Below are 23,923 nucleotides of genomic sequence, written 5' to 3'. Positions count from 1 at the left end.
GGGACGGCAAGTACGAATCATTCAGCACGTCGATCCAGTGGACGAACGCACCGTGCTGCGCGAGACGTCTTCCATGCCTCCTCCTCCTCGCCGTCCGCGGAACATGTACCCGCGCTCGTGGCCGCGGGGGATGATGCAAGTGGGGGCGAGTATGAGCGTAGGGCTTCGACTACTGGGCAGGAAGGCGGGTCAGGCGCAGGTGCGGAGGCGTCCCGCCAGGGGTGGGGGTCGACGGCGGCTAGTGTTGCGGCTGGGTGGGGGAGAGGGGTGGGGTCGTGGTGGAATGGGGCGAGGGAGGGGGAGGGGAGGGTTTGAGCGTGGCGAGCGAGCGAGCGAGTTTGTATAGTAGTATGTAGATGCGCAACGCGCGGCAGCTTGAAAAATATCACTCTTTCAAGTAGCTTTTGACTGGGTGCGGGTGCGGGAGTGACGTCAGGCTTTGGTCGAAGAGAATCGATGTGATTGATTGAGTGATGACGTGGGTGGTGATGGCGGCGATATGCGAGTGCGTTGATGCGGTGGGTATGGTGGCCTGTTGGTCTTGTGTGCGTGGAGCCCATCAGGGCAAATGTGTGAGAGCGCTACGGGCTGATGTCTCCCCATCAATCCCACCCAACCTCCTGCTCGGCTTGCTTCGTCTCCCTTCGGCACCCGACTGATCCTGCATTTCCATTCCTCTGAGCAGTAACGGTGGTGGTCAGAGCGCGCTCCTTTCCTTTGGCGCTCTTCCAGCCCTTCTTCTTGCCCTGTGTTTTGGCACTCCCCTCCGCCTCAATACCATCTGCTCCTGCTGGCTGCTTCGCCGCCTTCATCGAGGCTCCCTTCACCGGCGCATCGTAGGCACTATCCCAGGCATCCAGATCCAGCTGCATGGACGGGGGCCCGATCAGCTCTGTGAAAGGAGTCCCGCGCGAAGCGGCTGCTCGAGCATAGTTGCGACCGCTTCTCTGTCCTTTGTAGAAGGTGCCTCGCTGGTGTCGCCCTGAAGCAGGGTGACGAGGAGCTGCTGATGGGGCGACGGGAGTGAGGGATTCATCCCATGCGCCATTCCTTGAGGAGTCTTGGGGAGGAGCTTGTGCCTGATCCGCTGGAGATGTGCGCTGGATGGTACTGAGCGACGCAGTAGGCTCGGGGTCGAGCAGGCCAGCTGGATCGTCCCACGCTGATGCTGCGTGTGCGACCGACTGAACAGGCTGTTGCTGGTAAGATTGCGCAACCTGCAGGCTTGGGAAAGGAATTGAAGCTGCTTCCTTTGCATCAGGGCCGGCGCTCGTGCGCGGTGCTTCATTCCAAGCTGCTGTTGTTACTCCGTTGGTTCCCGCACCATAAACGGCCTCCTGTGGCTGCGCAGCCACCTGCGCTTCCCTCTCTCTTCTCTTCCTCATCTTTGCCTCTTTCTGCTTCGCCTTCCTGGCATTCCTCTTAGCCTCCAAACGCGGCTGGATGTCTCGCATTTCGGCGACCTCTGCGGCTGAAGGGCTCGCCTCTGCGACGCAGCGTGCTTCTGCACCGAGTTCGAGATGCTCTTGCTGCTCGTCTTCGTCGTCCTCGTGGTAAGATGCAGCACTGCCCGCCCAGTCGTCAGGGTGAGCAGCTACATCCGCCTCGCCGAGCTTGTTGATCCATTCGGCCGTAGCTCCTCGAGCGGAGAAGTTGGTCACAGAAGGGGTAGAAGAGGTAGAAGTGGCATTATCCCACTCCTCGGCGATGCTCGATTCTCGGCGTAGAGGTAAGAAGCGTGGGGTGGGTGCGGGCGGTGGTGGCGGGTATGTGGCTGCTGGCTCCTCGTCTCCATCCTCTCTCCTACGCTCAGCCAGCATCTCTTGCACGTCTTTAGGCGCCGGAACGCTGCGCAGTCCTTCGCTGAAGCCGATGAGATGGCGAGCGCGGGGAGCTGATGCTAGTACGCCCTTCTTGACAGTAGGCTTGGAAGGTAGGCTGCCGTGCGGCGGGGGGAGCATTGAGCGTGGTGCGACGGGCGGATGAGGGTGTGATGGTAATGATGATGATGGGAGAGGCAAAGAGTCAAGTCGTGCGCTCTGCGGCGGCGGAGATGCTGGGCGAGGAGGTGGGTCTGGCCAGGCTATCGAGGGGTGAGGGCGAGGGATCGCTGAGTGTGGCTGTGGCCGGGCGCCAGGCATGGCGAGTGGCGCGAGTGATGCGAGAGGATGAGGGCGAGGGTCAGTTGTGAGAGTCAAGTCAAGGGCACAACTTCATCTCGAGGACCCACTTTGCATTTTGCTCGCACGCACACGGGCGGGCGGGCGGTGAGCTGAGCGAGCGTCGCGGCTCCTCATTGGTGGTGGGTGGCTTCAGGGAATCAAGTCGAGTCGAGCCAAGCGAAGCGCCGCCCGCACAAGATGAGATTTCGACCCGCCCGCCAGTGTGTCGAAGCGTCGAGCCGAGGAGGGCGGGCGACGTTGCATCTGGCCCGCTCTCCTCGCGCCTCTTGACCTCGCAATCAACCAACATCACGCACACGCGCAGCATGGCCGATCCGCCTGCCTCTTCTCGCGGCGAGGATGATCAGCAAGCACTACGGAGTACAATCACATCACTGCGATCGCACATCGCGAAGTTCAGACAGCTCAAGTCAACATCAGCACTAAGATCCACCCAAGCGGCCGTGCTACAGGCGCGTGTGATCGAGCTGGAAAGCCAGAGAGGCGTTGATAGGCAGAGGATTGCGGCTCTACAGGCGCACATGGAGAAGCTGCACGGCCAGATTGAGGTGGATTTGAGGGACAGGGACGATGCTGAGGCGAAGAAAGAGGGAGAGCTCGGCGACTTGAAGACGAGGGTAGCCAGGCTGGAGAGGGAGTGGGGGACAATGAGCAGGGAGAGTGCTGCGGGGTGTAGTACGTCACGAACGAGGACTAGCAGCTGCGACTTGAGTCTGTATGCGGCCATGCTGCCTTCACCCACCGACGACAAGGGCGTTGAGCAAGATCAGCCACCCAACTTCGCAAAGAACAGCCGCAACGTCGAGATCAGCCACGAGCAAGCGCCACAGACGACTTCATCCTCCTTTTCACCCATCACGGCACCGCACTTACTGGCACCGCTGTCACAGGCCGAGACAGCCAGCGACATTGCGCTCACCGAGGGCGCAAGCTGCGACTGCGATATCGTCTACGATGACGCTGAAGCGTGCAAAACTCCTGGCCAGCGAGCCCGCAATCATGGCTGCCATCGTCACAGCAATTAAGCAGGATCATCGAGTGCAGAGGAGGTGATGAGGCGTGGAAGCAGAGGCAGAAGGAGGAGAGTGCACAGAAAGTAGGACCAGAAGAACAGTGCTCATTGCTCCGCATCATACCAAACAGCACCAACATCTATTCCCAAGTCATGCCAATACATCCGTTTTGCTCAGACTACCGTGCTACTCGGTCGTGTTTGCTGCCCAGTCGAGCTGACTGATTAATGTGCATGCGAATTGACGATACATATAAGATGGGAGGGAGATGGAGAGGCGAGACGAGAGGGAGATCAGCAACTATTTTCATTAGGCGAGATCCGGGGACAATGTTCCTTCGATGAAAGAGAGTAGAATCTCTGATGGTGAGGGGTCAAGGAGGAAAATCTGATAGCCGCATCATTCGGCTGGTGCCTCGCTACGTACTGCTGGTGAGTCATGAGTGAGGCCGTTTGAGTCTTGCGAGACTGAGGCGAGCCGCGTCTCGAGGGGGCGGCCATCATCTGAGACCGCGGCGGCCCCTCCTTTCTTGACTCTCTACCATCATCACCACCGAGCAAATCTACCGCACGACCATCAGGCGCTATTCATCTGACGAGCAAGCTGGCGCCACCAGGGTTACTCTGATCCAGTCTTCGTCACATCTTGCTGCTGCTGTCCTCTCATGTCCTGTCTACCAAGACTCTCTCCGACGCAAGTCATACGAGGTGCCACCTCCTCTTTGCCATCTCCTGTTCCTATGTCGAAGGCCGTCACAAGGCAATGACGCCTCCTGCGACTCCCCCATTGGACTCAAGCACTGTGATGTGAAGCACGTCGAATCAGAGTGACCAGTCAGAAGAGAGAAGCTGAAGGAGATACAGACGCGAGCTCAAGAGACCAGATAGGGGCAAAGAGGGGTCTGAGCGCAGGCTAGTCTAACCGAACCAAAGCTCAACAAGCAAGACCATGTTTGCCGAAGAGCAGCAAGCAAAGGAACTCGAGGCCGTCTCGTACTTCAATCGCATCCGAGAAGACTTTGAGCGCCATAAAGACCTCAAGAGCAGCATCAACAGACTAGAGTACGACCTGCAGAGCGCATAGGCGGCCGAACAAGTCCTCAGAAGACAGATCATTGATTTGGCCAACCACTTGACGGTCTGCCAGCAGCGACTCGAAGACGTCGAGCTCGAGAAGATGCAGCTGCGCAGCGTGAAGAGGCGCTTCAGAGAGGCTATGTTGATCTCAGCACCTCGTTGGAGCAGGTGCGTAGGATCTGTCGTTCACTGCAAAGCCGATGTCAACAAGACTGATGTCGCCACGACTCCCTCCAAAGCGAATATCAGCAGTGCCAAAGGCGCCAGGTCGACCCAGCCTGATTGAGCAATTCGGACACTCTACAACACCAGGGCGAGCGGACTTGATCATTCTTCCCATTCGCCTCCCCCTTCATCCAGATACCCGCTCCGGACTCCCTTCCATGACTCTTGCACTTTGATGGACCGCGAGTAAGCCTGCTCGTCTCGCGATTCCTTTGTTCTCGACCCTGCTTGATCAATGTTGACGGCCCGCCAAGCTGATTGCATGCTTGTTCCTCGGGGGATGGGAGTGATCAATTTGCTCATTTCTGGCTGGCCCTGACTGCTTTGCCCCCTCGAGTCACGTCCGCACCGTCGATCCTCGTCGTTGCTCGCCGCCGCTCATCTCGCTCGCTTGAACCAATCAAGCGCCGCGCGCGCCCTGGCCCGCATTGCCGCCCAGCCGCTCTGCTCTGCACCGCACCGCCTGAGCTCGCTCGATGATTAGGTCGAGATTGTGATCGTGGCCCCGCTCTCTTTCTCCCTTCCCTACCATCTGCACCCATCTCCCTCTTACTTCATTGAGCCCCTCCCTGCTTCGACCAACTCCCAGGCCATCAATCGCCTCCTCACGTACCACCGCGCGCACAGCCCAAGACTACGCTACGCATCCCATCAGCGGTGGCGCGCTCAGCCAGCAGGCGTCACCGCTAATCACAGCGACTCCAAGTCAGTCTATCAGCTCTCTGCCCACTTCGCTCGTCAAGCACGATGGAGACGGTCCCGCCTTGTCCTGTCACCTTGCTTCCGTCATCGCAGGACCTCCGAAATTTGAGCCTGCGCCACTCATCGTCAAGCACAGCCAGATTGCTCAGTCATTCACGCTCGATCCTGGCAGCAAGCGATCATACTACTGCTCTAGTCCAACTCCGCGACCGACACTCAAACGACACCACCCAGATCATGGACCGTCGTCTGAACCAGTTTTACGCTCTTTGCAAGCACAAGAGCTAATGGAGATGGGAACACGCAGTGATACGGTGAAACCAGTCTCTGGGCCAGAGCACCAATCGCATCGCTTTGCTTATTGACGGGCCGCTGGTGAGTCGTGGGCGAAGCTGTTTCGGCCGAGAAGACACGCGTGACTGACCTATGAAGCATCTCCGCGACTAGTGATACATCCTCGGCGCCTTCGATCTCTCTCAAGACGATGTGATCTGCATACGCGACCTCGTCAGGCTCTGACATACCTCGAAGCAGATTGAAAGACGAGCTGAAGGTATGTCAAAGTTGGGTATGCCGAGTCGCGACACGCCATATGCTGATTGCAGCCTCCTCTCACACCCCGCTTCTCACGCGCACAGGCAGCATCACTCTCTGCCAGCCGCTCACGCTACCACTCATCATCTCGAATGGCTGCAGCGCCCGTGTCACCGACGAAAGGGGTGCAGTCTCGTACCTCGCGATCTCCGGCGTGGTGTCGTCCCCACAGCTTCTTGCCAGACGATGCGATGACTCGGCCAAATCATGCGCTGCTTTTCATCTCACTTCGCAGGAAGGTGAGATCGAGGATCGCTACGACGATCTCATCGAGCAATTTCTGGCCATGGCGGAGGGAGATGATCCAGCTCCAGTGCTGGCAGAAGCTACTCGAGCAGATGCTCATCCTTCCCTCCGGGCGTACGTCCTGTCGCTGGGTCTTTTGCCCAGTCTCCCTCACCTGCGCATCGACGGCTACCCGTTCCCCGCCGATCTGCAAGACCTCCTGCCGGTCCTTCGTAGCCGCCTCAGGCGCCAGGGACAGAACCACCTGCAGGAGTCGGTTCTCATCGGGACGTACGACGAAATCGAGCTTCGAGGGATAGTCGGTGCAATCACGCACGGCACGGGTGACGATTTCCCCCTCTGAAGTACCGAGGATGCGATTTCGGCCGTCGCACTTGCGCCCATCATCCGTCGCTGGGCTCGAAGGCCCGCAGGTGCTCAGCTTAACGTCCCTGCCAGCGAGCTACTGCGACCTGGTGAGCTGGAGGCATGGACAACGGCACTGGAGGACATCTGGGAGCGAGTTGCCGAAGGCCCGCCCGCCTACATCATCGGGGACGGCGCTTTCATGACGCGTCTCGACAAGAACGCACGGGACCGTTGGCTGGAAGCCTGTCAGCGTAATCCGGACGACCCTGCGCCTCCTTCGCGCCAGCAGCTGAGCGACCTTCTCGAGGCCAAGCTGCACGAACAAGGCAACAAGTGCGCGCTGTGTGGGGCAGAATTGACGCGGCTCGGCAGGCGAAGGAATTACTCCGACGTGCAACTCAGGGAAAGGGCTGCAGGCAGTGCTCTCGCCAGTGACAGTGCTACCGGGCGGAGGAGGCGCGTGAGGTGCGGCAGCGACGGTCACAGGCGACGAGGCTACACAAAGTGGGGAATTGGAGGAAGCGGGAGATGGTCTAGATGAGGACGCTGTCATCTTGACCGGCGCGATGGAGGTGATGGAAGATGGCGAGGAAGATGAGGATGCGGGCGGTCATGTCCGCGGGCATGCCAAGGCAAACCAAGCGCCTCCTCGGCCCACCTACCCAGCCGACAGTCTTGTTGGGACCGTGCTCAACAGTGTCTACTGGTATCAGACGCATCCCTGGGCACCGGAGCCACACAATGCTTCTGCGGACCAGATCGTCTCTGGTTGGCTGTATTTGCGGGAAACGTGCAGATGCTCTGCAACGCATGCAACTTCCTCAAGTACACGTGCTCAATGGACGAGGCTCGCGTCCTTCTGCGTCACATCGCCAGCTCTTGCGAAGCCCTTGGTCCCTCTTTCACTCCTCTCTTCGGTTCTCCCATTGACGGCAATCCTGGTCGCACCCTCGACGCCGGCATGCACCTCGTCTTCTCCCCTCCGCCTCCCATTCTGGACGATGAGCGCCAGCGAAACCGCGAGCTCGCCACCATCCGGTGGAACGAGCTCAAGTACAGAGCAGCGCAGCGGGGACTGGAACTTCCTCACTGTTGGCGACGTGGAGGGTTTCTGCTTGGAGCGCAGGGCAGGCAAAGACGCCTTTCTGAGCGCTGATGGCATGGTGCTGCCCATGACGCTGGCGTCCGTGGATCGCCTTCACGATGGCCACGGATACGTGCCCGGCAACATTCGCCTCATCCTCCGCTGTCATAACGCGCTGCGTCGACACAGCAACCACGACGAATGTTGGATTTCGTACCGGCTTGCGATGCTGCTTGCAGTCGTGTTGAGCCAGGGAGAGCAGGCAGCCGCTCGGGGGACAGCGCTACCAAAGGCGGACTGGCTGGACGTGAAGGACCCCGACGCCTTATTGGACGACGAAGGCGATGATGACTGGAGCGCAGAGGAGGACAGCGACTACGACGCGTACACAATGGCCGAAAATACGTGCCCAAGGACTTTCGCCTGCTTCTCTGCGGCCACAACAACCACGACGAGTGCCAGTAGCATGGGACCCGTCAAAGTGGGTTTCCTGCATATACTCGCGCCTACCCACCAACCTCATCTTCCCGCGGCTACTCATAGCATGTCGTGCTCGACTGCACGCCTAGCATTGCCTCGCGATGTCTTCCTACGATACAGTAGTCTTCAGTTGTGCGCGGTGGTACACAGGCGGTTCAAAATTAACTCCTCCAGCTCCCAATCAGCAAAGCTGATCGACTGCTTGCCTCGTGCCCGTCAAGTCGGGCCCAGCACCTTCGCCATCGCACCTGTGCTCTTATGCTCTTATAAGGTTAAAAGGGAAGCCCACAGCGCTGTGACAGCGATCTTTCACACACCGGTGGCGACGAGGGCGCTCAATCTCCAAGCGCAGCCATGATGGCCAGGCCGACCTTCTTGCTTCGAGAGGTAGCGCCGAACGTCGATTGCTCGAGAAGGAATTGAGCCGCGGATGCTCACGCTAGGCAGGAGCCACGTAAGCGCCAGACTGGGGCGAGGGCCACCAAGACCGATTCGAGCCAAGTAGGGCGTCGAGCAACGGCGGAGAGGTGACTCCTGGCCACTTCAGAGGTCTTCACTCCTCGTCGTAAGCTGCCCACGATGAACTCCTCGCGTTCGGCTCGCAAAGCCGCCATGAAGGCTCTGACCGACTCAAAAAAGCGTGCGGACATTCGTCGTCAGACCAAGCTTCACCGCCCACGCCAAGCTCCACCACTCGTCGTCCACAGCCATGCCGCAGTGCATCGACGAGGCCGCGTATCGCGAGCGTCGCCAGGGCAAGGGCACTGTGGCCAGGTCCTTGAAGCCGGCATTGGAAGCAGGCCCTCCACGAGCTTCTCGAGCAGCGTGGCATTACCAACTGCGACCAGCATGGTTGGACCAAGGTACCTCTGGGCATGTAGGCTACCTCAGCGAGGATAAAGAAGGACTGCAAGGCCAAGACAAGGCCTACATCAAGAGACGTAGGCAAGTCCCTCTCATGAAGCGCAACGCTACCTCCTCCTCCTCTTCCTACTCTGGCCGCAAACGAGGTGCTACCTCCTCCTCGTCGTCTGGCAGCAAGCGCGACGCTACTTGCTCCTCCTCCTCCTCCTCCTCCTTCTCCTCCTCCCCCTCCGCGTCTGGTCGCAAAGGGGTTGCCACTTCTTCCTCCTCCTCCTCCTCCTCCGCTGCGGCCTCGTCTTCGAAGAAGCCGCAGGCCGCTTCATCCTCAAAGAGAAGCAGGCCAGGCTCGGCCAAGTCTGCATCCAAGGGGGGTACGGACAGCGACGACAGCGACTGGGAGCCGAGCGAGGCCGAGGAGACGACGAGGATGAAAAAGAGGCTACGGAAGCGCTGGCCGCTCGCCTCTGTGGCGCCTTAAGGGACGCATCGGCAGAGGGAGAAGGGGATGCAGAGCAAGGAGACGGAACATCAAGCGCTGCGCTGGGCGACGGGGACGAGATTCGCCTGCTCAGCGATGTAGGCGTCGACCCTCGGGCGTTCCTCCAGCTGGTGCGCGAGAGGGAAGAGGCGTGGCGCAGCAAGCCCGCAGCCGATGCTGAGCCAGACTTCGTCGACAACGACGGCACGGAGTGGTTCGAGACTCCGATCGTCACGACAAAGGCGACGTTTCTCAAGGATCGAGAGAGCCGCAAGATGTACACCCTCTTGGCCAGGCCAGAGCCCAAGACTGGTCAGCCCGGCACGTCGCTGGAGAAGGGCTTCCGTCTCCTGAGGAAGATCGCGGGGGGTAAGTCTGCTAGACGCGCGTAATCGCTGTTCTGCCCGTACTCACGCGCCTTACTCCGCCTCGCAGAGCAAGTGGATCTCAAGTGCCAGATCCCTCCCACCCTCAACCGTGGTATCGGAGCGCTCGAGACCGCCATCAAGAGGGGCGATGTCGCGTTCACGCCCTTCTTCCAGGAGATCATGACCCAGCTAGACGCCAACCAGACCCCTTCCGCCGACTGAATCCGCTCTCGTGCTGCCGCTTCGCTCGACGGCGTCATCAAGACGGCAAGCTCCGACCTCTCGGCTGTGCCCCGCTGCGTCGTATACGCCGAGATGGTCCTCGACGCCAATTCGTGGGCTGCCGTCTACCTGGGCAAGAGCTTCTTCTGGGCAAGGAGGGGAGGTCACCACAGGGCGCAAGTCGTCAAGGCCGAGGCTGTCGGTGCCAGGTTTTTCCCGCTGCATTACCAATACGCAGCCGGGAAAGAGGTGCTCTGCTTCGACTGGGCACGTATCAACGATCGCGTGCCGCTCAAGGAGCAGGACCTCCTCTTGTCGGTGCTGGAGCCTCTCCTCGCCGCCAACGTCGGAGCCTGCCAAAGGCTGCCGGGGATTCTCAAGGCGAGAGCCAACGTTGCCCTTCCCTCGCTCCACAACGTCACTGGCCTGAACGGCAACATGGCCATCGACGGGCCGCGCTACCCTGGGAATGCGAAGCTCACAGATCGCACCGGCCTCGACGATTATCGTGAGGTTGTGGGAATGACGAAGCTGGCCCTGGCGACGTCGACGCTCGCCAACGCAGTGGCAGACACGGCGACCAGCAACGTGGCGGCGGCGAGGCAGCGAGCGGCAGACGCGACTGCATTCCTGGCATACGCTCGCGCTATGCAGGAGGCGATGATGTCCAGCCTGTACTTTGCTGGCATGCCACAGGAGTGGAAGCGTGAGAGCGTCTTTAAGGCTCTGAATATCGTCGTGCTTGCCGGCAGGATGGAAGCTCTTTTCCCAGGTGAGGCGTCTGGCACCGCTTCAGCACGCGTCCGCTACATCGACGCGTCCGACGACCCGAGCGAGCTCATCGTCGCAAGCTGGTGGGAGGAGGCCCCCATCCGCCGCGGCATGGTCGTTGAGATTTGCCGCGCTGATGGCAAGGTCAAGGGCACGGACAAATATCCTCTCAAGATGCACAGCGGTCAAATACCTTTGAGTGCCCCGTACGAGCGAGTATCGGATCAGCTTTTCTCCTGGAGGAGCGATGCTGACAAGGCCGAGCGTCTCGAGCAGAAGAGGGCAATTGAGGCCGACATCGAGGCCTGCAAGGCTGCGTGTCCCGATTTTTCCAACCTCAAGCCTCGTTTGCAGAGGCTCGTCGCGGGCAGATGGCTCATGAGGGACTTGAGGCAGCTTTTGGTCGAGGAGGAGGATGGCAAGCGCCGCGTCGTCAAGATCGGAACCAACAAGGGTCGCAAGGCGGAGCAAGAGCGAATGAGGGCGCTGCTGGGTCATCACAAGGTTGCGCGCGGCAGTCAGGAAAGGCACCCTACCGTCTTGGTCCGTGCTACCCTCAATGGTCAACGGCCCTTGGACTACCAGCATAGATAGGCTCCATTGCCCGAAGAGGCGCATCTGGGCTTTGAGCTCATGGCTTCAAACGGAGCGTGGAGGATGTTCACTCACAAATTCGTTCCCCAGATTAGTAACGACGTCAAGAAGCAAGGTCGCATAATGAGCCCAGCTCATGATGAACAGCTTGCGCGAGATCGCAGGCTTGGCGCCGCGCCCATACCCCTATCCTGCTGGAGTGACAGTGAACCCCTGGACCGTCCGTCGCAGTGGGCATAGTTGGACGATTGTCCCAGACAAGAAGACCACCGTCTCCCTTCCGACCGCCCTGATGGAGGCACTTTTCGGCGAAGGGCCTTGGGTCGCTGGTGAGCTCAAGGCTGACTTCGTCACGAACATCTCCCCCCCCTCATGCTGGAGCGCTGAGAAGTTCAAGACCTGGATTAGGCGCCCCGCAGTGACCGGCGACAACATCGTGCCAGCAAGCCCGTGGTATCAGTACAAGTGGCACAAGGCAGCTGTCCGAGTAGCGCAATACGATTGTCTCAATGCGCTGAGGCAGGACTGGTCCAAGGGACGCAAGCCTTTCCCGAAAGTCGCGCTGCCGACAGGTGCGCTGCAATTTTAGGGCATAGGAGCGGATGAGTGCGGACGAGTGAGGGCCGCGACCAAGCGAGGATTGGAAGGACATGGCTTTTGCCTGCAGTGATGGCGGCGAGCTTCAGCGAGGGCTGGGAGGGGGAAGTCCCGCAATAAGAGACGAGCAGAGGCTGCATTGGGAAGGAAACGTGTGCGAGGGAGAGGATGTAGGCGCGCCAAAAAGAGTGTGCACGAGGGAGGTACTACTGGTCACAAGGCACTTGAAGGACATACACGCGGAGTCTGAGCAGTTGCAAAGACACGATAAGAGAGGACGATTGCGCGCACAGAGCTGGCGCGGGCTTGCGTCCAGGACACGATGCGGGCGAAGTAGCACACGAGAAGAGATCCATGTCACTGTCAAGGCCTATCATTCAATACCATAATAGCATCAACACGCGATATCCGATTGCACGTCAAGCCTGTGCTACTTCTCAACCTTTGCGTCCACGGTCTTGCCCTCGAAAGTTGTGATCTCAAAGCCAGGTCGTCGCTGGATTCGCGGTGCTGCTATCGGCTTTCAGCGGGCAGAGAGCACTATAGCAGCATCAAGATGGTGACAGTCCGGCAAAGGACAAATCAGCATCTCTCTGATGCGCCTGAACAATCTTCTCCTCGTAGCCGCGTAGTCGATCCTCTTCGCCGGCGCTGCTCATGGCTGCCGTCTCGCTGGCTTTGGGCAGGCGAATCCAATCAAGTTCCACTGTGCTGGTCCGCCTCGCCCCGGGCGGTGCCGCACAACCTCAACCTCAATCATGGGTAGTCATCTCGAGTCGGAGAGGATTGTGGCAGGAGGAGGAGATGTGAGCGAGGATCAGGGAAGGAGGTGGACAGGCGCGAGCGCTAAGGCAGACTGACGCTAGGCAGGTGGAGCGCCGAAGGAAGAGGAGAGATTTGCGGTTGTCACGACATCCTCGCGAAGTGAATGATGAGCGCGGAAGACATGTTGGCTCAGAGGCTTCGCGCCCGTACGCAGCCTCGTTCTCGCTGCTCCTCCCAACGCGTCGCATCAGATAAGCCTCACTCTGAGCCGCCAAGCCCGCACTCACCGAAGCAGACGGCAGACGCGCACGACTGCAGGCTCGCAGGCGCGGAACCAAGCGTGTGTCGCGGAATCGAGGTCAGACCAACCGAACACACGGCGGCTGCACGACGAGTCTTGGCTTTGTCTGCAATTCGAAAATACCAGACGCTCGTCATCATCGTCGTTTCATCGTTCGTCATGATCGGCATCACTGTCTCGTGAAGCTTTGCATCCTCATCGCCACAGGTGCCATGGTTGCGACGCTCAGACATTGATGAGCTTGGACCCTGGATTTAGGCCCACGCTCTCCGCACGCACGCGAGCTTTATTTCACTCTTCTGTCTCGATCACTTGCTGCTGGTAGCCGATAAGGCTCGTGCGCGCCCAGTCCAGCCACTCAATCTGTATTGCGTGGCAGGCCAATCGCCGGGGCACGATGTACGAGCTACGAGAGAGCACTCGAGGTACGCGAAGAGCAGCAGCGCAGGACGCAAGGAAGCTCTCCTAGCCTGCTGGAGGATGAGGGGTCTCTGGGGGAGCAAGTGGACATGCGTTTGCGCCCGGCCGTTAGGTGCAGGAGGAGTCGACTTGGTTGCCTCGGCGATCCAAATCCAGCGTCAAGCTCAGCTGGGTTCCGCACTCTGAACCGCAACACCACAGCTCGTACGCCAGCGCGCCAACTCGACCAGCCACAGAACGTTGAGTATGTGCCTCACCGCATCGCCGCATCGTAACATCTCGTTGCTCGGCGCTCGGCGCTCGGCGCTACGTATGCAAAATCAAGGCGGCGGAGGCGCACAAAATGCAAATAAGTAAGGTGTAGGCGTGCGATGGCGGGCTTTGGCTGGGGGTAGACGGCAACGAAGGGGTCAAAGCGGAATTACAGCGGCTTCGATCGCTTACAAGCTGTCGATAGGTCGTAGGTATGTGCCGACTGTGAGCCTGCGTTCCGCACGACGCTACGGCCCTTTCTGTGCTCGGCGGCGACAGAATGAAGCTGAGCGTGTCTGTGTCTTGCCCGGGTCTCAAGTCAGGTCAGGAGGGGGTCAGTGTGATGCGTAACCAAGGTATAAAGAGCGGGATCGAGCTCGTCGGTCGCTTTCGATGCCTCTCCCCCATCACTCTTTCCACTCTCTCACCCACCCATCCGCCCCTCGAACTTTCACACAATGGTCGCCATCTCTCTCGCTGCTGTTACCTCTCTTATCGCCGCCGCTGCTACGGTCCAGGGCGCCCCCGCTCAGAAGCGTGCCGCTCCCGGCCAGGCTGACATTGACACTGTGAGTGCTTCGAGGCGAGGCTGAAGGTGGTGAGAACAAGTCAACAGATGTCTGACTTTGCACGCCCCTCCCCTTGCTCCTCGCGTTACCACATCGCTTCTGCCACTACCTGCAATGCACCACCCTCGCGCAGGTCATCCTCAACTACGCTCTCACCCTCGAGCACCTTGAGAACGCCTTCTACCGCGACTCTCTCAAGAAGCTCTCTGCCGAGGACTTCTCCAAGGCCGGCTACCAGCCCTGGATCCGCCAGCGCTTCATCGAGATTGGTTCCCATGAAAAAGCCCACGTTCAATTTCTAACCAAGGCCCTCGGGGACCAGGCGGTCAAGGAATGTACCTACAACTTCGGCGTGACTGATGTCAAGAGCTTCATTGCTACTTCTCAGCTCTTAGAAGGAGTTGGTGTTTCTGGTTAGTATCGAAATTATGATCCTTCCGCGCGCGGGACCTTGCTACCACGCGGACGCGTCGCTGACCGTACTATACCTCCCCTTACCTCCCACAACTCTGAACTGCTCACAGCTTACCTCGGAGCTGCTGCGAACATCACTTCGCCTGCCTACCTCACTGCAGCGGGCTCTATCCTCACCACTGAGTCTCGTCACGCCTCTTGGGTGCAGTCCGTGAGTAGAGGGTGTAACCGCCAGACGCGACTGCGGCTCCTTGGCTGACCGCAGCACCTCCTACCCTTTCTCTCGCTCCTCAGAGCGCTGCTTTGAGTGACGGATTTGGCGCGCCCTACGATGTCGCCACGAACTTCAATCAGACGTACTCCCTTGCCGCGCCTCTTATTGTCAAATGTCCCAGTGGCAACACGCCACTCCCAGTGAAGGCCTTCCCCGCTCTTACTCTGAGCGAGAAGGTCCTCAAGCCCGGACAGAACGTCAAGGTCTCCGGCAAGGGCGTCCAGGACGGCCAACAAGTCGCCTTCCTCACGGCTGGCCAGACTTTGTTCGCCCCCATTCAGGGAGGATCCGTAAAGGTCCCTCAGATCTCCACGGGCCGTACCTACGCGTTGGTCGTCAAGTCCGGCGCCAAGACTGCCAGCGACGACAACACGGTCGCGGGACCCGTGGCATCTGACTACCTTAGGTCCGCGGCAACTGAGGCCAAGGCTGCCCAGCAGTCCTCGTAAGCCTCGTAAGAGCTTCGTAGACGCTCGCCGTCGCCCCAACACGTCTTCATCTACGGGATGTCCGACACGGGTGTTTTCATCCGCCCCTCACTCCGCGCCTACTCCACCCTGACACATTCCTTTCAACGATACCTGTCACTCCGCTGCGCCCCCTTTTGTCTTCTTTGGGCCCGTGTGGCTCTCGTAAACTTGTACATCTACTCCTTTACTCCCACGAATTCACCTCACTCACCACGAGCAGACGCGCTGTCGTGTAACCAACCGCGTGCCCCGAGTAGAGCCTTGCCCCCTCGCGATAGTGCATTTCGAGAATGCCTCATCAGGGGAGCGTCATCGTCGCAGCCTTTAGCGAGCAGTGCATGTTTCATCAGCACCGGATTATCGATTGCAAGTTGGTGGAGCCACATTAGCATGACCGTGGCGCTAATTGAGGCCACGCGACCCTGCGTCCGTGCGAGGCGAATCCTTTTCCGCCCTTCCCTTCCCGCGCCTCGCTCCTCGCATCCCCAACTTTCTTCTCGCCTTTCTCCATTGCTCGATCGTCCAAACACCCACCGGAATCTTGGATCCGGTCAATCGACTGAGCAAAGCGGCAAAGACATGCCGTGATTGTCGGCGTCATTGATCCGCAGCTCAGCATCATCGTCACAGACCAGCATATACTCTCGTGTCAGCCCAGCATACACTCTCGCCTCGGCATGTCCAACATCCTCGTGTACTCAGGTCCCGGCGTCTCGACCACGGCACTTGCGCATACCCGCAAAGCGCTGCGCGACCTCTGTCCATCATACGACGTGCGTCCTACATCAGCAGAAGAGCTAGCGCTGCAGCCATGGCAGGCCAACACGTGCCTCGTCGTCATTCCAGGCGGGCGAGACCTGCCTTACGTCGCCGAGTTCTCCAAACCACGAGCGCGAGAGGACGGCGTGGAGGTGACGGCGCAGGATGCCGTACGAGCCTGGGTTGCGGAAGACGGTGGGAGCTTCGTGGGTATCTGTGCAGGTGCCTACTTCGCATCGAGCTGGTGCAGCTTCGAGGAGGGGAGCAAGATGGAAGTCGTTGGACCGAGGCCGGGGTTAGAGTTCTACCCTGGCGAGTGCAGGGGGACGGTCTACAAGGGATTCGTCTACGAGAGTGATGCGGGAGCGAGGGTGGTACGATTGGATGCAGCAGATGGGAAGCGCACGGCTATGCACTACAACGGCGGCGGGGCGTTCATGGACGCTGCGAATCAGCAGGGCGTCACGACGTTGGCCAAGTACCCGAGCGACGATCACTACATTGCCTCTCCCAGCTACGCCGGACAAGCTGCGGTCGTACACTGCCAGATCAACAGCGGCCAAGCGATTCTCTTCGGCACGCACCCCGAATTCAGCCTTCTCCCTGGCAGCAGGCCTGTCAAGCTCACCGCAGCGCCCGAGACCCTCACGACGGACGGCGAGGCAAATGCCGCCAATGGAGCGGAGCATGTAGCCACAGCGCACGCACGAGAGCTCGAGCAGGCCGACGTGGAGCGTCGCATCTTCCTCGCGCAATGTCTAGAGAAGCTGGGTCTGCGCGTCCAAGTGCCATTAGCCATACCTCCTGCAGCATCTTCTTCCGACCTCGCAGCGCAGGGCAAGCTCTCCCTCCTCATCCTCGTGGGCCCGCCAGCATCCCTTCGCACAACACTAGACATACTAGCTCAGCAAGCCGCACAGCTCTCCTCTTCCGATCCACTCCCACACATCAAGACTCGCTCAGGACAATGCGCCACAACTAGCACCGGTTGTGACGACTCTCGCCTCTTCTCGATGCGCGATGCGAATGACACGCTGCACTTCTACTTTGGCAGGGGCAAGACCGTGGCGGGAGAGGCAGCCAAGATCTGTGACGAGGCCTCGTACGGAGACTTTGCCGATGAAGAGACAGGCGAGGTGGACCTGCACCGCGTGCCCAAGTACGTCCTCACCTTCCCTAGCGAAGCGGGAGGGACTGGAGAAGGCTCGCTCAATGCCTGCCCGGAGGCGGCCATCTGCCGACACTGGGACTGCGAAGCGTACTACAGACACCTCAGCGAGACGAGACAGCGGCTCATCTCATCATCGAGCGACCATGAACCACTCGGCGACGTCATCTTGTATGGCGAGCGGGTCACCTCCACTCAAACTCTCCTCGACAAGAACCCGCGTCTAGCCGCACACCTGCCCTCCGGATTTGTTGCGTTCGCGACACACCAGATCTCGGGTCGAGGGAGAGGTGGGAACAGCTGGATCTCCCCGCTCGGGTGTCTGCAGTTCAGCCTTCTCCTGCACGTCTTGCCCACAAGCCCGCTGGGAGCAACGCCGATGATTGTGGGCCCGAAGCTCGTCTTTGCGCAATATCTTGCCGGCCTGGCCATCGTCGAGGCAGTGCGACAGGGTCTGGGCGAAGAGTACGCTGCTGTGGGGAGGAAGATTCGCCTCAAGTGGCCCAACGACATCTACGCCGAGACGAGCAGCGATGAGCGATCAGCTTTCAAGCATATGGGCAAGTCATGGGCGAAGATGGGCGGTATTCTCGTCAACTCGCACTACAGCTCGGGCAATTGGCAGATCGTCGTCGGGTGTGGGGTGAATTGCCTCAATCCCCTGCCCACGACATCACTCTCGGCGCTCATCGACGATCACAACGCTGCGACGGGTGCTTCACTCCCACACGTAACGCAGGAGAAGTTAGCGGGCGCAGTCCTCGCTAGCTTCGAGCGGGTCTGGGCCGACTTCCTGGCTTGTGGGGGACAATGGGCCACGCCGTCCGGCTTCGGCGGTCCGTCGCTCGCTCAACGATACCGCGACGTATGGCTGCATAGCGACCAGCCCACTCTCCTCACGACCGTCTCACCGCCACAGGAGGTGCGCATCGTGGGCATCGCAGCAGACACAGGCATGTTGCGTGTCGTACCCGCTTCTGGGCCAGGAGCCAGAGCCGGATTCAGTGCGGGCTCAACGCTCAGCTGCGACGACGATGCTGCGTGGTCGCCTTCGCTGCGTGGCCGTGATGACGTCTGGCACTTGCAGCCGGATGGAAATAGCTTCGATATGCTCAAGAACTTGATCAAGGTCAAGGCGTGACGCTCAGCGCGGGCTGTGACGATACAATGTGTATTGTACATAGAGTGACAATGCCATGCGGACTACGCTCCTCTCCAACCACTCTCTGCCTGCCTCTCGTAGCTGGTCCACGCCTAAGTACCGAATCCAGCCCATGTCAAGCTGAAGAAGATCGGCTTTCCCTCTCCTTCATCGATCCCCTCTCCACGCTCATCCTTGGTCGCGAGCACGTGTACCTTCTTGACGGCTGTTCCCAGCCTTCCATCCGCAATCAGCTTCCCCGCCGCGATCCCCTCGTTCCTGTCCTTTGGCACCGTAAGCGTATAGTGCGAGTGGTATCTAAAGGGATCGCCCGGGTAGGCAACAAAGTCTCCGCCGAAGCGCAGCCCGCAAGAGAGGAAATAGTTGTACGGCGGGGAGTTGAGGGAGGAGAAGACGAGGGAGCGAGTTGTGTGGGAGGAGGGAGAGAAGTAGAGGGAGACGAGCCGATCGTGTGCTGCCTTGTTTGGCCCAGAGTACCAGGGGAGATCGTCAGAGGCACCTGCCGTGATGTGACTGTAGGCGATAAGACGCAACTCCTCTTCGGTTGGCTCTGCTACTGCGGGTGTGCTCCCTCCAGCTTCTGCTGCATCCTGCTTTGCTGCCTTTGCCCCCTTGCCCTTCTTCAATGCCTCTTCGAATGCAATGCGATGCTCTCGTGCCTGAATGGCGCTTTGCCTTCTCTCCTCCCTGCGCTCTTTCTCCCTCTCGCCGCTCCACCTCTGCCACTCTTCCCTGCTAGGCCCCATTGCATGCGCCTCCTCGTCGTCTACCAGCACCACAGCATCTCTGCTCAGCAATAATTGCACCTCCTCTGGCATCAATTGTAGCGGCACGCCAAGGTAGGCATTCTGTTGCGGGAGGAGGGGCAGGGAGCCCGTGAGGATGCCCATGATCCGGTGCTGCGAGCGCAGGTAGAGGACGTCGTTTGGGGACCAGACGAGGGAGATGGGGTCGCTGCCTGGAGAAGAGGGCGGGAGGATCGAGATGGGGACGCGACGTGGCGTGGCCTTGGATGATGATGGACCGGCGACGGCCATCGTGTCGTCAACGCTCATGATCGTGGTAACGCTGAGTGTATGCGGCCTCTGACGGCGGCTGATGATTGGACTGAACGCATCGCATCTGCTAACTTTTCGACTCGTCGTTCACTCCCGTCCAACTCGACTCCGACGAGCGAGCGGGCCAAAGTGCCAATTGGGCGTCTGGCGCAGGGGCGGCGCTGTGGCCTGCAGCGTGGCAGGCGGGCGGGCGGGCGAGCAACACCTCCGCGTGGCAGCAACGAAGGGCACTGCCGCACAATCACGACAAGACGGCGGCGGCGGCGTCGATCCCAGCGAGAGAGAGGCACAACTCAACACTTCGCTTTCCATTGCATCGTATCAAGCGCTTTCTTCCTACTCACGACTACCACCGCACGAACAACGATATATCATGGCTGACCAACTGGTGAGCGAGCAGACATCCAGCATAGGCATAGACTGATCGCTGATCAACGATTGCGCTCCTTCGCAGACTGAGGGTGAGCATCGACCTGCAGTGTCCAGCATATCCAGCACGACGATCTCCGCGGCATGATGTGCTCACGTTACTTCTCTTCCTCCCTCGCTCACCATGCTCTTCGCACAGAGCAAATCGCTGGTGAGTACCGCTCGTCCCTCTTGGCAATCGCACCCGCATATATGCACATCATCTGACCAACTCCACCTCTCCAACCCCTGTCCCCACGCTGCGCTCACAGAGTTCAAGGAGGCCTTCTCCCTCTTCGACAAGGACGGCGATGGAAGCATCACAGTCAAGGAGCTCGGCACCGTCATGCGCTCCTTGGGCCAGAATCCCACCGAGGCTGAGCTTCAGGACATGGTCAACGAGGTTGACGCCGATGGGAACGGAAGCGTCGACTTTGCAGAGGTTCGTGCGGCCGAGCGATACCACGAGTGCAGGACTAGACTGACATCAACGCTCTGTGCCACACCGCGCCACCAGTTCATCGGACTCATGGCCCGCAAGCTCCGCGACGTCGACAGCGAAGAGGAGATCAAGGAGGCATTCAAGGTCTTCGACAAGGATGGCAACGGATTCATCTCAGCCGCTGAGCTTCGTCATGTGTGCGTGGGCGTGGGCGAGCGCGTGGACGTGGCCGACTAGGCATGGCCACTCGCAGCATGAAGTGGAGAAGACGCGAAGGAACTGACAGCCAATCGCGGCCCGCACGACACCACAGGATGACAAACTTGGGCGAGAAACTCTCAGACCAAGAGGTCGAGGAGATGATCCGAGAGGCAGATGTCGATGGGGACGGGCAGATCAACTACCGTGGGTGCAAAGCGGCAAGGCGGAGCCTGAAGATACCTTCCAGCGATACTGACCCTTGACCCTCCCTGGCCCTCGCCCCGCGCTCGCAGAGGAGTTCGTGAACATGATGATGAGCAAGGTAAGCTCGGCGTTGTTGTCCTTGCAGGAAGAAAGGCCAAGCGCTGACTCCCCGCACCCCGCAGTAATCGACTCGAATGGCGGCCCTTTCTCAAAACGAATGCAGCAGTTGTGGGAGGTGCAGGTGATGCGTGGACATGACAAGGCGTTGGGAGATGGACAGGCAAGGCGGATCATTGTCGAAGGAGCGCCTCTGGCCTCACACCACTTCCCTTTCCTTTCTGATCCCCCTTACTAGCCCTTCACCAATTCACAGCCTGCGACCATCTGACACCGGGACTCACTCGCTGCTTCAGAGACTGACTCGCAAGTAGTGGTATGATTGAGAGTATCATCTCAGACTAAGTCAAGACAATCCGCGCTGTGCTCCGATTTTACTCCTTTCCCCGCCCATCCCCCGCCTGTTCTCCCTCCTCTCGCTGCTCTTCCCCCCACACCCAATCCCACAACCCCCTCTTGCAACCCATCGCCAAGATCATGACCGCGGGAAGATGCACAAGACTGACCCAAAAACAGCGCCTCGCACTCCCCTCGTCCCCTTTACTCCAGAAGCGCCACGTAGCTGCCAGAAAGGCCAGGTTAGGCGGCAGGCTCAAAACGGCGTACGCCAAGGGGTAGACGGCCCCGCTCAGCGGCAGGGCGAGCCCGCAGATCGGGAGCAGGGCAATCGAATGACGCAATGCCACTCTCCTGTTCAGCGCAGGGTTGAGAACGCTCATCATCCTGTACCCTCCCCTCGCATACTCTGGCGCCAAGTTGTGCGCGAGTGCATTGAAGTGCGGGAATTGCCAACAATACAGGACGACAGCGAGCACCCATGCCGGAGCGTCTGCGCCGAAGACGTCGAAGAGTTGCCCACCAGTGCAGGCTGACCAGCCCATCAGTGGGGGTAAAGCCCCAACTACGGCGCCTAGCCAAGTGTTGAAGATGCTGGTGCGCTTCATGGGTGTGTAGATGAAGGAGTAGAGGACAATGTTCGCTGCACCGAGGGCGGCAGTCGTGGGAGAGAGGAGGGAGAGGGTCGCCACGCCTCCCACTGCGCTTGATGTGGCGAAGCTGGCCGCCAGGAGAGGAGTGACGCTTCGTGACGGTAAGAGGCGACCGCGCGTGCGCTGCATCTGCGCATCGTAGGGTACCTCGCGCAACTGATTGATCGCGTTGGCTGAAGCGGAGCAGAGAGCCGTGCCCGCTGTGAGGAGGAGCAGTGTGGTGACCCCTGATCCTACGCCGCTCGTGGTCGCGGCAGCTAGCGTGGCGGGGCAGAGAGCGTACCCTGCCATGCCAGATAGAGTGACGAGAAAGGTGAGACGAGCCTTGGAGAGGCCGGCAATGATGCGGGTCAGGCTCGGCGAAGGGGCCGGGCGATATGTTGCGAGAGAGGTGGGACTGGAGGGCAGGCGATCGTGCATCCAAGGGCCTGAGGGCGAGTAGGCGACCTGTGTTGGGTCGTCTGATGAAGGGGCCCAGCGCTGTTGCCGCGACGACAGCGAGGACTCCAATGCCTTTGCACCGCCCCAAGGCCAGAGAAAGGAGGACAGCGAGGGGCCAGGCATGTCATTCGCACCAGTCGGCGTCGAGAAGAAGGAGGACGACGGCTGAGTGGACTCACTGGGAGCAGCAGCCGTCGTCGCAGCCGCAGCGTCTCGATGCTGCCCCTTGGCGGCAGGCGTGTGCGCTGGTGCGTCGCTCCGCCTCGATTGCGTTGCATACCCACGCCGTCTTCTCTGCCTTTCGATGAAAGCGGCATGAGAGATCGGCCTGGATGATGCTGCGCTCGCCCTCGGCAGCAGCGCAAAAGCAGGTGCCGCTGTGCTCGCCCTCACGCCCACCCTTCCCACACAGTACGGCGCCGGATTTCTCACTCCCTCCGCTACTCCCGGCTGCAATCCCGCCAACCTCGCAAATGCTGCTGCTAGCCCTGCATAGATCTTCTTGCCCGGCGCAGGCTCAATCCTGTCGACGGTGTGCTGCACGATCATGCCCGTCTCTGGGTCGAAGCGATACTTGAAGACTACGGTGTACTCGTGCACCTGCTGCGTAACTCGCACTACGCCGTTAAACGTCATGCGCAGCACGAGCGATGCGTCCTCCCTGCCAGCCGTGCAGCCGTCTCCCGGCTTGTTCAGGTGAGCCCGCTCGAGATTGATGCTCGTTTGCGAGAAGAGGGCGCTCAGTGCCATCCGCAAGACGTGAGCTGAGCCAAAGTACATGGCCCGGCCGGAAAAGGTGACAAGCCCCGCGTCCGCACTACCGCTATCGTTGGGCAGTGATGCCGAGGGCGGCCTGAATTTGAAGACGATATTCGGGTGATAAACAGGACAGTCTGCATCGTCCGCGCCATGCTGCGTTGGCAGTTCTGACCTCGCCTTGGCTTTCGCAGATGAGCGAGCTCCGAAAGCCTCGAGGATCGCGCCTAGACCTAGACGGTCGAGTGCAGGGATGCCGAGACCGGAGGATGAAGAAGACGAGGAGACGTGTGATGTGTCGTAGTCTACCAAACCGATGCGCATGAAGTCGCTCAGCGTTGCTCGGAGGAGGGAGACCGCTCGGGAGAGGCGGACGTTGAATTCATGGTCCGAGATCGAGTTGCTGCCATGGGGTGACGGTGAGGAGGAAGACGGTTGTGATGATCGCAATGGGTATGAGGGAGTGAAGCGGTCGTAGCTTGCGGGCGAAGAGGTAGCGACTTGAGGGCCAGGCAGCCTGCTCCTCGATGACGAAGCAAGCGCAGCTGTGTCGAAGAAGGTAGGCGAGAGGGTCGGGTGGCTGTAGACGCCGCTTGTGACCGACCATGGCTTTGCCACCGTGGCGACTCTGGCTGCTGAGGGCGTAGACGCCTTTGCGACGTTCATCGCCGCGCTCGAGGCCATGGTGGTTTGCCAATTGATGATCAAGATTCGAAGCAAAAGTTGGTTGGCTGGTTGCTCGTCGCTCGCATTTCGCAGCTCCTCCGCTTCGCCCCGCCTCGAGCCAATTTTCTCGAGGCAGACCCATCGGCCAGCCACGCGATGACGGAAGTAGGGTCGCGTACTTCGCTCGGGCCACAAAGTGCTCGGTCCGCGTTTCCTCCGGTTTGCCTTCTTTCCTTACGGAT

The 23,923-nt window shown here is 59.9% G+C and overlaps 10 protein-coding genes across 10 annotated transcripts; 7 read left to right on the top strand and 3 right to left on the bottom strand.

The window, feature by feature from the left end:
* Positions 1-452: 452 nt before the first annotated feature.
* On the bottom strand, positions 453-2,312 carry BDZ90DRAFT_232227 (hypothetical protein). Its single transcript, XM_025506176.1, has one exon. It carries the CDS (start codon positions 2,139-2,141, stop codon positions 603-605), a length of 1,539 nt encoding a protein of 512 aa, XP_025362457.1. The 5' UTR covers positions 2,142-2,312; the 3' UTR covers positions 453-602.
* Positions 2,313-2,472: 160 nt separating this feature from the next.
* On the top strand, positions 2,473-3,363 carry BDZ90DRAFT_232226 (hypothetical protein). Its single transcript, XM_025506175.1, has one exon. The coding sequence runs from the start codon at positions 2,489-2,491 to the stop codon at positions 3,206-3,208; it is 720 nt and encodes a 239-aa protein (XP_025362456.1). The 5' UTR covers positions 2,473-2,488; the 3' UTR covers positions 3,209-3,363.
* Positions 3,364-4,144: 781 nt separating this feature from the next.
* Positions 4,145-8,074, top strand: BDZ90DRAFT_227092 (hypothetical protein; the record flags this gene model as incomplete). Its single annotated transcript, XM_025504738.1, has 8 exons — positions 4,145-4,257; positions 4,300-4,440; positions 5,087-5,202; positions 5,712-5,752; positions 6,029-6,362; positions 6,453-6,852; positions 6,893-7,952; positions 8,015-8,074. 8 exons carry the CDS (start codon positions 4,145-4,147, stop codon positions 8,072-8,074), a joined length of 2,265 nt encoding a protein of 754 aa, XP_025362455.1.
* A 586-nt stretch (positions 8,075-8,660) lies between these two features.
* Positions 8,661-11,837, top strand: BDZ90DRAFT_227091 (hypothetical protein; the record flags this gene model as incomplete). The annotated part of the gene is made up of 6 exons (XM_025504737.1): positions 8,661-9,186; positions 9,309-9,662; positions 9,729-9,811; positions 9,926-11,197; positions 11,249-11,363; positions 11,413-11,837. The coding sequence occupies 6 exons, from the start codon at positions 8,661-8,663 to the stop codon at positions 11,835-11,837; spliced, it is 2,775 nt and encodes a 924-aa protein (XP_025362454.1).
* Positions 11,838-12,692: 855 nt separating this feature from the next.
* On the top strand, positions 12,693-13,257 carry BDZ90DRAFT_173381 (hypothetical protein). Its single transcript, XM_025503709.1, has one exon. It carries the CDS (start codon positions 12,774-12,776, stop codon positions 13,092-13,094), a length of 321 nt encoding a protein of 106 aa, XP_025362453.1. The 5' UTR covers positions 12,693-12,773; the 3' UTR covers positions 13,095-13,257.
* A 784-nt stretch (positions 13,258-14,041) lies between these two features.
* Positions 14,042-15,289, top strand: BDZ90DRAFT_246215 (hypothetical protein; the record flags this gene model as incomplete). The annotated part of the gene is made up of 4 exons (XM_025507542.1): positions 14,042-14,152; positions 14,286-14,565; positions 14,677-14,777; positions 14,861-15,289. The coding sequence occupies 4 exons, from the start codon at positions 14,042-14,044 to the stop codon at positions 15,287-15,289; spliced, it is 921 nt and encodes a 306-aa protein (XP_025362452.1).
* A 397-nt stretch (positions 15,290-15,686) lies between these two features.
* BDZ90DRAFT_173286 (hypothetical protein) lies at positions 15,687-18,720 on the top strand. Its single transcript, XM_025503708.1, has one exon. The coding sequence runs from the start codon at positions 15,988-15,990 to the stop codon at positions 18,376-18,378; it is 2,391 nt and encodes a 796-aa protein (XP_025362451.1). The 5' UTR covers positions 15,687-15,987; the 3' UTR covers positions 18,379-18,720.
* Positions 18,492-19,436, bottom strand: BDZ90DRAFT_246221 (hypothetical protein; the record flags this gene model as incomplete). Its single annotated transcript, XM_025507544.1, has 1 exon — positions 18,492-19,436. One exon carries the CDS (start codon positions 19,434-19,436, stop codon positions 18,492-18,494), a length of 945 nt encoding a protein of 314 aa, XP_025362450.1.
* Positions 19,437-19,830: 394 nt separating this feature from the next.
* BDZ90DRAFT_246214 (calmodulin) lies at positions 19,831-21,100 on the top strand (the record flags this gene model as incomplete). The annotated part of the gene is made up of 6 exons (XM_025507541.1): positions 19,831-19,845; positions 20,140-20,307; positions 20,383-20,504; positions 20,621-20,712; positions 20,802-20,830; positions 21,068-21,100. 6 exons carry the CDS (start codon positions 19,831-19,833, stop codon positions 21,098-21,100), a joined length of 459 nt encoding a protein of 152 aa, XP_025362449.1.
* An 81-nt stretch (positions 21,101-21,181) lies between these two features.
* Positions 21,182-23,741, bottom strand: BDZ90DRAFT_232221 (protoheme IX farnesyltransferase). Its single transcript, XM_025506174.1, has one exon. The coding sequence runs from the start codon at positions 23,697-23,699 to the stop codon at positions 21,204-21,206; it is 2,496 nt and encodes an 831-aa protein (XP_025362448.1). The 5' UTR covers positions 23,700-23,741; the 3' UTR covers positions 21,182-21,203.
* Positions 23,742-23,923: the final 182 nt, after the last annotated feature.

Source organism: Jaminaea rosea, assembly GCF_003144245.1.
Source record: "Jaminaea rosea strain MCA 5214 unplaced genomic scaffold BDZ90scaffold_6, whole genome shotgun sequence".
Lineage (NCBI taxonomy): Eukaryota > Fungi > Basidiomycota > Exobasidiomycetes > Microstromatales > Jaminaea > Jaminaea rosea.
The sequence above is the reverse complement of the archived record's forward strand: the minus strand, read 5'-3'. Positions and strand labels throughout refer to the sequence as shown.

Coding starts and splice junctions, on each gene's coding strand:
- BDZ90DRAFT_173381 (XM_025503709.1), top strand. CDS start 12,774: ATGATGAGCGCGGAAGACATGTTGGCTCAGAGGCTTCGCGCCCGTACG.
- BDZ90DRAFT_173286 (XM_025503708.1), top strand. CDS start 15,988: ATGTCCAACATCCTCGTGTACTCAGGTCCCGGCGTCTCGACCACGGCA.
- BDZ90DRAFT_232221 (XM_025506174.1), bottom strand. CDS start 23,699: ATGGCCTCGAGCGCGGCGATGAACGTCGCAAAGGCGTCTACGCCCTCA.
- BDZ90DRAFT_232226 (XM_025506175.1), top strand. CDS start 2,489: ATGGCCGATCCGCCTGCCTCTTCTCGCGGCGAGGATGATCAGCAAGCA.
- BDZ90DRAFT_232227 (XM_025506176.1), bottom strand. CDS start 2,141: ATGCCTGGCGCCCGGCCACAGCCACACTCAGCGATCCCTCGCCCTCAC.